General features: G+C 41.1%; 1 protein-coding gene across 4 annotated transcripts; it reads left to right on the forward strand.

The window, feature by feature from the left end:
* Window positions 1-298: 298 nt before the first annotated feature.
* On the forward strand, window positions 299-7,089 carry asphd2 (aspartate beta-hydroxylase domain containing 2). 4 transcript variants are annotated; one of them, XM_047381277.1, is made up of 5 exons: window positions 375-451; window positions 586-664; window positions 2,351-3,552; window positions 3,921-4,034; window positions 4,152-7,089. In XM_047381277.1, the coding sequence occupies exons 3-5, from the start codon at window positions 2,688-2,690 to the stop codon at window positions 4,280-4,282; spliced, it is 1,110 nt and encodes a 369-aa protein (XP_047237233.1). In that variant the 5' UTR covers window positions 375-451; window positions 586-664; window positions 2,351-2,687; the 3' UTR covers window positions 4,283-7,089. The 4 variants fall into 4 exon arrangements, with proteins under 4 accessions (XP_047237232.1, XP_047237233.1, XP_047237234.1 ...); XM_047381278.1 differs by having other exon boundaries at window positions 380-451; window positions 586-660; XM_047381276.1 differs by lacking the exon at window positions 586-664 and having other exon boundaries at window positions 299-451.
* The last annotated feature ends 4,675 nt before the right edge of the window (window positions 7,090-11,764 follow it).

The following is an 11,764-nucleotide window of genomic DNA, read 5'->3' on the forward strand; positions in this document are numbered from 1 at the left end:
GTAATTAGTAAATATGAAATCCACATATGTGTCAGTAGAATATTCTGCACTTTATTTAGTGGCTTATTACAAATGCACACCACTGAGATTTCTATCAGCAAAAAACTGTAAAACACATATATTACTTTTGCTCTTACAATAATGTGCTACTGTGTGTATGTCTGTCGAAAAAAATCCTAATTAAATACACTAAAAGATATTTGGTATATCATGAAAATATTTTAAAGGGTTTACTGGGTATGAATATTTTTTTACACGGCCTCGTCCATCCTTTTAATAATTTTTTTAACTTGTCCTTTATTTTGAAAGGTACTAGCGGAATCAGTTGGTGATATTCCCTAACATGATGGACTCTGGGTGTCTCCCCAGGGAAACGTCAGTATTTACATCAATATTTTCTGAAGGCTTTTCCGACAGTGCTTTCCAGCTCGGACAGGGATTTCGCCCGACGGTAGGACCGGTTTTGATCCATACATTATTTTGTCTCCTACCGTAAGCAAGTCCCAGATCCGTCTGTGTTTGTGTGATTTGGAGCGGTTTCCTGTGATGTTGCTGAGCGACACCCGTCTGCCGTGTGCACTGCAGTGGTACGCAGCTTCGCCTGGAGAAACACCTGTGCGCCTCTGCTCTCTGCCGGGCGGCCTCAGCCATGCATGCTGAGTAGGTATGGATGCAAGAGCAGTGCACCGTAACATCCACGCAGCAGCAGACACGGGGAGGCATGGGCTCTGTTCGTGCGATCGGCTTGTTTACCAAGGATAGCTCCCAGTTGTATTTTTGCTCGTTAGTTTGAACGGCAGCTTGGCCGTGATGGCAGCAACTCTCCCACTCTGGTGGCTTGGAAACAAAAGGAGTACGTGGAGGAATAACAATGTGTGTCTATGTGCTTTTCGTGGCATCTCTGTTTGGGTTGATTGTCTCACCTAACTGGAGGTGGTGTGCTGGTGGGTTGGTGAGGTGTGGGGGCGTCTTGATGCTGTCAGACGGGGTGGAGGGGAGGCTCTGTTGGAGCAGGATAACCGGACCATTTTTGGTGAGAGCACATCGTAGAGTTCTGATCACAGCTGACGCATTGCACTCCTCGCCTTGTGGCTGCTGGTTCATTAGCATTATATAATCACACTCATGTAATGCAGCCTTCTTTTGATACCAAGACTTATCCCTCCTTCCCCCAGGAGCCATTTATGCGGCTCCCGCTGAGCTACCTATTAATGCCAGTGCCAATTATAAATGTGGGTTGTTTCAACTATGTTTATGTTTACATAATTGTATGTGTGTGTGTGTGTGTGTGTGTGTGTGTGGTACCCAGTAATAGGAAAGGGGGAGATTTGATTTAAATGCAGCAATGTGCCCATGACTCATGGCTTTATAAAGTGCGGTACAGGGGAGTGTGTGGAAGGCTGGATTCCAGCTCTCAGTGTGTGCATGTGTGTTCAGGTCCAGCAGGTGTTTATTACATGCAGTGAATCAAGATGACAGAGACACATGTGTTTCATAAAGTGTACTTATGCCAAAACCATAGCAACATATAAAGAGTCTCTCTTGTCAGTCTCAGCTGTATAGGCCTGGGGCAGGATGAGATTCTACTGGTGTGATAACATTAGATAAAAAATACCACATTTTCAGGGTATTTAAACAAAAATCTGAAACAAACATGTATAAGAGATGTAGCGATTAGGGATTTCTTGGCGGATAACGATTTCCTGCTGTCTTTGAAGCCTTACCCGTTGATAGCGATCTTGATCAATTCCATTTTTTCTAAGGACTATAAAGTAAAAAAGACACTCCACTCAACATTTATTTGGTTTTTACTAAACTTGGAAATGTGCATCAGTGCACATGCTTTTGGTTGATATGAAAATTGTGGGTGATGCATGTAATGAAAAGGCAGGAAAAAAAGTTTCAGTATTTTACCTGCTGATCACAGATCAGAGTCAATGAATGGAATTTCAGCAGATTCCCATCTTGGAACAATAGTCCATCTCTAAAATGATTTCATTAGAGATGCACCAGTTGTCCCCATTCCTGTTTTAATGATATCACCTATTGATTATTACAGTTATAGTGATATTATCTGTCACATTCATAGGGGGCAGTACTATGCTACTCTATGTTTTATACAGCCAGAGAAAACTCATTTTGTTCATTTTGGTACTGTCTCTGACCTCTCATTTAAACGTATAAACTTGAGGAACAGTATGATGTGAAATTTTTGCAATAACTAAAAAAGAATCTCTGTGTGTTAAAACCGTTAACCGAACTGTGCCCTCTCAGCACACTCCAATAGTGTGAAATATTACATCCTGTTCTTTTTTAACTCTCTTCATCTCCTTCTGTCTTTGTTTTGCAGAGAACAGATAACCGCAGGGGAGGTGTCTGTCTGCATTTGTCGGAGAAAAGAAGCGAGAGAGCAGCAGAAACACTGCACAGCCAGACACCATGCAAGGAAAAACCTGCCCTCATCGCAAAGTGTTGAAATGCTAGACCCGAAGAGCAAGAGTTTCACATCAAATCAGCAGACTGTTTACATTGGTGGTGGCCGCAAGAGCCGCTTGACACTAGACTCCATAACTGTCCGTGTGTGGTTTAAGGCCCCCTTCAGTTATAATCGAGAAAAGACACATTAACTGATCCTTCATCAGCACTTTGTGCTTCTGTTGGATTCAGCAGCCCAGAGGCGAGCCAAGATGGAGTGGTCACTGGAGAGTGTGAGGGAGATGGTGGCTGGAGGGATGCAGTCTGTGAGGGAATGTGAGATCTGTGCTTTTGCCATAGCTATGTGTGTGCTGCTGCTTTTCATGTGGTACTGTTACAGAGTGGGCCGCGAGCATGGCACCAGCCCCCTGCGAGGGAGGTATCTGGCTGGGCCCAGCCGGATCGGAGGGGTGGTTGGGGGTTTTATGAGTTCAGACTGTCGAGGGAGGGGAAAAGGAAAGCATGGATCGCTCCTGGAAGAGCAGAATGGCTTTGCTTTCTGCCAGTCATCCGAGTGCTTTCGATGTACCAGCGCCGGCAAGAGCCTGAACCAGAGGCTATACCACAGCCTGCAGGAATACGCCAAGCGTTACACCTGGTCAGGTATGGGCCGGGTCCACAAGGGAGTCCGTGACCAAGGTCGGTACCTCAACAGCCGACCAACTATCCAGCGGCCAGAAGTCTTCTTCCTTCCCGACCTACCTTCAGCTCCTTTCTTCTCCAGAGAAGTACAGAGACATGATGTGGAGCTACTTGAGCAAAGCTTTCCTTCCCTTCTGGCTGAGTTTGAGAGCATCTACCACCAACCCCCAGCCCGCAGCGGCTCTTCCCTTCCACCAGGCTGGAAAGCTAATAGCACTCCTCGCGGTCAATGGTGCACTTACTACCTGGTAAACCAGGGCACCCCGTTGGTCCTCAATGTCAGGAGATGTCCACGGGCGTGGCGAGTGCTGGGTCAGCTGCGCACCTTCATCGCCAACAATGTCTTTGGAAACGCTTGCTTCTCCGTGCTGACACCTGGAGCTCTCATTACGGAGCATTACGGTCCAACAAATGTCAGGCTGCGCTGCCACCTGGGTAAGGGTGTCAAATGAACTGAAACTGATGAGGGTCTGTGTTTGTTAACCTCAGTGTAGCAGCAGATGATTTCACAGATAGTAAATCAGCTGCTTTAGTACTTTAGACTGAACTCTCCTGAGTAATAGAGACACATGGGTGAATTGTGCCAGTTGCAAAATTCATTATTGTTCTCTCTGCACCTGAGCTTTGATTTTATTTCCATCTGTACTCTCATGGCTATATATAATCACATTTATTGTGATAAAGGAATATGCTGTAAAACATCACACTGTAAGGATACAGACACTGGAAGTTAAATAGCAGCGCAACACGGTGCCTAAATTTACTCTTGACACATGGATAAACCTGTTATTATTCCCTGCCAGGTCTCAGAGTACCTCCATCCTGTGAGCTTGTTGTTGGTGGAGAGCCACAGTGCTGGTCTGAGGGCAGCTGTCTGCTTTTTGATGACTCCTTCCTCCACAGGGCTTTCCATGACGGTAAGAGGGGACAATACTGACAAAATCCGATCTGAGAAAAATAGAAAAACTCAATTCATGAACATGACAAAACTAAGTGCTTGATTTTTTTTCTTTTAATTTTTGTTGTCTTTATAGGCAGCCCAGAGGATGGCCCCAGGGTGGTTTTCATGGTGGACCTGTGGCATCCCAATGTGGCCGCTGCCGAGAGGCAAGCCTTGGATTACATTTTTACTCCGGGCCGTTTAGAGGACAGGGATGGGAAATAGTTACAAGTGAGAAACCAAATCTTTGAGTAAGAAACAGTTTAGAATAAGTGTCTGTATGATTGGGGAGCAACTCTTTTTCTGCCTTCAGACCAGCTTTTCACATTCACTGTGTACATATTATCCAGCTCTCACAGTATTGCTCATAACTCTTCTCAGCAGATAACCAGACATTGGGCCTCTCTTATCAAAAGCTTTTTTACCTGTGGAGCCATAATACATCATAGAAAATTAGTATGGTCTTATTGTACCTGTATATGGTACAATTCATCCAAACTTTGTCATTTCTAAACATTTTATGATTTGGTAAAATAATTAACTTTTCTGATATGCTGATGATTCACTGCTGTTTATTCAAAGTTTCATGTTACCTTTAAAATATGTTTTGTCCTTGTTTACCCAGATTGGTGACTTTTCAGATTGTAAATAAAATGTGAACAAAAGTGAAATATTCCTGTTAAACGATGAAGCGCTTAAATGGATGTGTCTGCCTTGCTCTTTAAAACAGTTAAAGAGCAACAAGAAAGTAAACACATTTTAAAGCAAAGTTTTTAAAATGAAACTGAATGATTGAATGTCAAACAGCCTATTACTATGATGACCCCTAAACACAACTTTTGGCATCAAAGATCCCTCAGCTGGGTTATGTCTGGGTTAGCTGGTTTTGCCACTCAAGGTGTAGCGGTTACTGCAGGTCTGTTTGATCACTCCATGCCTCCTTTTGTTCCGCGGTGCCAGGCTGGTTTTTGAAAGCTCACGTGGCTGCAGGAACTTTCTTGGTTGAACTGGGATTTATGAACAGACAGATGCAACTTTGGAGAGGGAGTCATGTTTGTGGATTAATGACAAAATTGTTTTAAAAAAAGACGCTTAAGTTGCATTTACAGTGATCCAAAGGAAGCACAGAAATTCCCTTTTTTATTCAACCTTCAGGCAAAAGACTAATATTTCTTTACTTCCAACAAAGTATGAAGAATATAATTTAACTGTTTATGACACATAATCCTTCGTGGTTAAGGTGCCATTTCTCCTAAGTAGCTATTATAAAATGCGTCGTCATTACACATATATGCTTTACCACAAGACCATACTGGACATTTCCTCCTGTTACATTACAAATTACTGAATGTTTATCTGCATACAGATCAATGTTGTAACAAATCATTCACTATGTTCGTTTTTTTTTTAAACTTTGGGCTGGTTCAGAAGGAAAAAAAGGATTTCTGAGAATGGCGGTGCAGGTCATACCTTTTTTGTTTTGGTCATCAGTTAAAGTGGTTAAATGGTCTGATATAGAGTTATAGATATAGAGCAGAGTACATGCAATTTACAAGGTTTTAAACTATCTGAAAAATTATATGTAACTTCATTCATGTCATCTCTTAGAGCATAATGGGTCCGTAGGCCAACCAATTCTGTTAACTATTAATGAAGATTCTTATGACATGAGAATCCTGCCTACATTTCAACAAGGGCTAAAAAACTATAATTTGGTATTTTTTATGTATATATATATACATTTGAATTGCAGTTGAATTTGCATTCAGATTTTCAGGATGAGCACTTTAGAATGTATGTATTTCTCTGAACAACTGCATCCTCCTGCTACCAGAATGTTAACACGTTGTCAATGATTGTACTACACATCACAACCTGCATACAATCACAATTACACATTATTTTTGTTCATTTACTCTTTGAAAAATCTTGTCTAAGAAGCACATTAGGTAACATTTAGGTAGCACAGAACTCATAAATAATCAGGAAGGGATGAATTAAACTTTTTTTATTGAAGGGCTGGATTATAGCAGGGAATATTTGGCTATTTCACATGCACATCCAGACAAAAGGGACACTAAAATCTTTCTGCTGATATCAGAAATAGGATTTGATAACTGAGGTCCAATGTTGATGATAATTTGAATGTTTACAGTTGCAGGTGCTGTCTCTGTCCCCACGCCTACTGGCGAGGTGGTTAATTGTGATCACCTTTGAAAATCACTCCTGTTTTCACTGGATGTGGTTAGACAAGCACATTTCAAGTTGATGTTTTGTGAATCGGCTTGTGCAGCGACAGATTTTTGGTAAAATTTACTAAACTCTTCTAATTTGGTTGTATTTGATATATAAGGTTTGTATTTCTGTAAATACATTTGAAGTGGAAAAAAACTAACACCTCGAATGCCCCGACATGTCCTAAAATGACTGTCCCCAATGCTTTAACTATTGTGTTGTCTTGATTTATAGCTAAAGTGATTGCAAGTCATCTTCTGACTGACAAAAGGCAACCATAAAAATAATTTTTGATAGATTTGATCAGAATGTTCTGTGAAATGTTTATGAAGTACTCTCTTTGTTGTTCTGTGATGTTTTCTTTAGATCACTGTAATTTTCCGAGCTCCGTATGGTACCCATTATAAAAATTACGATTCTTACTTATTCAACAAGCCTTCATGGATAAATGTGCGCAGTCTAAAAGGTAGTGAAAATGAATCGCGTCAGCTTTACTCGTCGTCCATTGCAATTCAAGAGACCCGTTTTAAGTTCTAATGTTTACAAAGCTGCGATCATTTTACATCAGACAAACACTGACTATTACGTTGAGCTGTGCATAATTGGGTTGAAAATCAACAGTGCTGCTAATCCAGTGAAGACAACAAGCTTCCAAACCATTGGCTTTATGCACACTGTATGATGGGGGACCCATTTTGTTTACATTTGGATTAAGGATTTTGTCCTTTAATACTTTCTTGTGTGGATTTTGAACAGTATTTCTGTACATTTAATAAATGGTGGAGTATCTTATATAACCAGCTGGTGTCAGAGTTCTTACTTTTGCACAAACATCACCAAATCTCCTCTTTTAAATTATATATGCATTATTTCCGCTGCAGTTTGCTGAATGGAGCTTTTTGAGAATTAGGCCATCAGTGCAAACCCTACTTTAGTATTGATTGTGCACTGACAAAATCAGTATTGGAAAGTGTACGCAATACTTGAGAAGGTTTTCTATGGAAGACTTTGTCCTCTTCAAAAGCTTCCCTCAAAAAAGTGCAGAAGTGTAAATGTACACAAACATAAAGAAAGGTCTGTAGGCAGTGTTAATGCAGCTCAGTAATTACCAAGTTGCCCCATTGAATGATGAAAACCTTTAGCTGTATAAGATACAAACAGCAGCATGAAAGCCAGGAAACCCAGCAGACAGGTCAGGGAGAACGTTGTGGAGAAATTACAGCAGGGTCAGGTTATAAAACAATATGCTAAGCTTTGGAAATATGAAAGAACAATATTCCATTCGTAATCTTAAAATGGAAAGCGTGTGAAACAACTGCAAACCTACGAAGACATGACTGTCCACTTAAACTGACAGCCTGACAAAGAGCATTATTCAGAGAAGCAGTCAATTTGTTCCATGGTGACTCTGGAGGAGCTGCAGATATTCGGAGCTCATGTGGGAGAAGCTTTTTACCATACAACTATTAGTTGTTGAACAAAGCCAGAAGAAGTGTATGGCAGTGTTTCTTAACCCTCCTCAAGGTCCACTGTCCTGAATGTTTATGGTGTTTCCCTTCTGACAAATAAATGGCTTAACAGAGGTAATGAAATCATTTGAATTGTGTGCTGGAGCAGAGACATATCCGAAGCCTGGACGACTGTGGGCCCTGAGGACCAGGGTTGAGAACACACAAGTTAAGGTGCCAAAGTAAATGTGAAAGAAGGTTCTCTGATGAGACCAAATTCAACTTTTTGGACAACATAAAACATTGTATATGTAAAGGAAATACTTTCACACTTTCATAACCCTGAACATATAAGTACAGGGCAACCCTGTAAGACTGGGGCAGAGGGTCACCTCCCAACAGAAAATTAATGGTAAACATACTGCTATGGGATGGTTTAGAACAGGTCTTCAACGATGGGGTTGTGACCCCTAGCGGTTCTGTGGAGGTACTGTGTAGGGGTCATGAGATTTTGGTTAGTAAGACTTTTTTAAATACCTTGTCTTTTATTTCAAAGTTATGTTTTTAAACACACATTAACATGAATCCAACATGTTGTAGCAAATTGAGAAGCACAGTGTCCGCTTCCGCCTCTCTGCCTGCTCAGACGCTTTTCTCCTAAGCTCCCTGCTTGCTTGCATTCTTTTACTCCTAACTTTTGATCTCTTAGCCAAAATTACGGAAATATTGGACTAAAACAACTTCTTACCAGCGACTCCCAAGGATTATTATTATTATTATTATTATTTTTTTTTTTTTCTAAAGGATTTTGATGTTTTTATAATCGAACTCGAAAGCAGGACAAGTTGACGCCAGCTAATCAGCACAAAATGCCTCCCTTTACCACAGAGGACTTCGACTAACTTTTACAGAAATTGGCTGTTTTGGAGATGAAAATCCATTGACTAGAAGTGAATGTGCAGGTGAATATAGGGTACAACGATGATTCAACTCTGCCTGTGATCCCAAACAGTGACAGCCAGCTCAACAACTCAGCCAGCAATCAGAGCACTGAGAATAAACCTACCGGTAGACCCCCCTGGCATGTTTTAAGGCACGTGCCCAAAAAATCAAGGTGGACAACTCACTGGAAGATCTCAGCAATTAAATAAATTAGAATGGCCAGAATTACTTTTCCCCTGGGAAAAGGAGACTTCGACAGCGAGCTGCTGTTACAACAACTGATAGGAGTGAGACAGCTGGAAACAATGGAATTCTCCTCCAAAACAGATATCCTCCACTACAGAATGAAAACCAGGAAAATTATCCATCTTCTGAGAACAATAAAAGGTTTGAGAACAGCCTTCATTCTAAACAGTCTTCTCCTAAGCTGCCAGAGAAAAAGCGACCCACCGGACCAAGAACCCTAATAGTGGGCAACACAGCTGTGGATGAGATTAAAAACCTCTGCAACAAGAAAAACACAGAAGTTATGATTGGTACCAGTAACGTGGTCTCTGATATCTCAGAGAATATTCTTGCAATCACAGAAAAGCGCCCGTCTCTAGAAAACCTTATTATACACTTTGGAGCCATGGTTGACGTGGCTAAGAAAAAATTAGAAAGACTGAAGGAGGATTTCACTTGTCTTCTGAATATTGTTGGAGGTCTCAATATCAAGGTGTTTCTCAGCGGACCCTTTGCACCGATTTTCTGTGGAGATGAGATTTTTTCCAGACTTCTGATAATTAATAAGTGGTTGAAAAAAACATGTGACATCTCACCTGTGAACTTCATCGACAACTTTAATATTTTTTGGGAAAAAAGACAACTCTTCAAGCAAGATGGTTTCTGTGTGAACAAGCCAGGAGCCAGACGTCTCACATCTAATCTCTTCTATTCAGTAAATAACTCGCCAGCAGCTTTGACCTTCAGCAGAGAACATGGAGTATCAACAACAATGATAACGCTGCCTCCAACAGCTCCAGCAGAAACAATCAGCCAGTTGGCTGAGAAAGAGAGGTCATCACAAAAGGTCTCCCCGTGGAAATCCATAGGAGAAGCTTTTTGCTTTACTGGATTCTGATAACATGAAAGGAGCTCTTAAAATCGGGACCCAAATGGCTGTGACATCTTCTCCATTCAACACCCCCCGTGGCCGAGGCCCTGCTGCTAAACCAACATCTTCCAAATGCCGCAGACCTCCAGCACCTCCTAATCTATCTCCTCCTAATCAGGATCTTCAAATCACTTCTCTGTGATACAGTCAGGGCCCCGGTGCTAACTCCATAAATGAGCATGTCCAGGAAAAACTTGGGCCCCTAATAGGAGATAGTTGTAAAATCTCTGTGCTTATGTGTGACAGAAAGAGCAAAGCCAAATTTACCTTGATGCGACGCCTCCGAACTACAATTTTCTTTGTGAGACCCGACAGCAAAGAAAAGATGGAGGGGTGGGCACATTGTTTAAAGATTTACTAAAGTGTAAAAAAGTATTTCTGGGCAAATTTGACTCTTTTGAAAATTTGGCTCTCCAGATAAAGAGCCCGGTCCGAACCATGTTCTTGAATATTTACAGGCCTCCTAAGTCCAAAACAACCTTTTTCAGTGATTCTAATGAGCTTTTATATGTGATATGTGTTGATTATGACTGTTTAATTATTGTGGGAGACTTCAACATTCAGATGGACAATCCTGAAGATAGAAGTGCAATAGATCTATGTGACACTCTTAGAAATTTTGGTTTGAGTCAACATGTTAAACAGCAAACACACAAACAGGGACATATTTTAGACTTGATCATCACTAAGGGTCTACACATTTCCAAGGTGTCTGTAACTGATGTTGCCCTATCTGACCACTTTTCTGTTATTTTTGAAAGCATCATCTGCAATGACTCAGTTTGCTCAGTTTGGACGGTGGTGCTGAAACCTTTAACCAGATTTACTCTTCTACCTCCACTTTGCCCTGTAACACTGTAGATGAGCTGGTAGATAACTTTCATTCTAAAATCTCGGACATTATTGATTCAATTACTCCAATTAAAGTGAAAGTTGTTTCTGGGAAGAAAATGTCTCCATGGAGATGTGAAAAACAGGAGTGTTAAAAAGCTGAACGCAGGTGGCGAAAGACTGGACTTCAGGTTCACTACATTATTTATAAAGAGAGACTATACAGATATAACCTACAACTGAAAAATGCAAGGGAATCTTTCTTTTCTGAGATCATCAGCAAAAACATTAACAATGCTCGTGCATTATTTGCCATGGTCGACAGGTTAACAAACCATCCTGTAACTGTATCATCTGAACTCCGTTCTACCAGGGCCTGCAATGAATTTGCTAACTTCTTTACTGAAAAAACCCAAAAGATCAGAGAGGCAGTCAGCACATCCACATCAACTCCAGTACCGAAGTTGTCTCCAACTAGAACTGATTTTAACAAAATTTCCCAATTTCACCAAATAAACTACAAAAACTTAGAAGAAATCGTACAGCAACTAAGCTCTTCTTCCTGCTGTCTCGATGTTTTACCCACAGCTTTCCTTAAGAAAGTTTTGCCTGTAATAACATCTGATTTAACTCAAATAATAAACACATCCTTTTTGTCAGGTGTTTTCCCCCAGGCCCTAAAAACAGCAATTATCAAACCTCTATTGAAAAAGAGCAACTTGGACAAGCTGCTACTACAAAACTACAGGCCTATATCAAACCTCCCCTTCATCAGTAAGATTATTGAAAAAGCTGTGTTTCAACAGTTAAACAACTTCCTAACAACGACCAACTGCTTCGATGTCTTCCAGTCAGGCTTCCTGCTCACCACAGTACAGAGACTGCTCTTGTCAAGGTGTTCAATGACATCCGTATAAATGCAGACTGTGGAAGAACCACGGTGCTGGTATTAATGGACCTTAGTGCAGCATTCGACACTGTTGATCACTCCATTTTATTAGAGCACCTGGAAAACTGGGTCGGCCTTTCTGGTACAGCACTCAACTGGTTTAAATCCTACTTGAAGGACAGGGACTTTTTTGTGTCAGTAGGTAA

This window comes from Girardinichthys multiradiatus, chromosome 12 (assembly GCF_021462225.1).
Source record: "Girardinichthys multiradiatus isolate DD_20200921_A chromosome 12, DD_fGirMul_XY1, whole genome shotgun sequence".
In the NCBI taxonomy this organism is placed as follows: Eukaryota; Metazoa; Chordata; class Actinopteri; order Cyprinodontiformes; family Goodeidae; genus Girardinichthys; species Girardinichthys multiradiatus.

Bases quoted from the DNA above. Each gene is read 5' to 3' on its own strand.
- asphd2 (XM_047381276.1), top strand. From the start codon at position 2,688: ATGGAGTGGTCACTGGAGAGTGTGAGGGAGATGGTGGCTGGAGGGATG. The intron at 3,553-3,920 runs GTAAGGGTGTCA...ATTCCCTGCCAG, and splicing joins CAGGCTGCGCTGCCACCTGG to GTCTCAGAGTACCTCCATCC. The intron at 4,035-4,151 runs GTAAGAGGGGAC...TTGTCTTTATAG, and splicing joins CCACAGGGCTTTCCATGACG to GCAGCCCAGAGGATGGCCCC.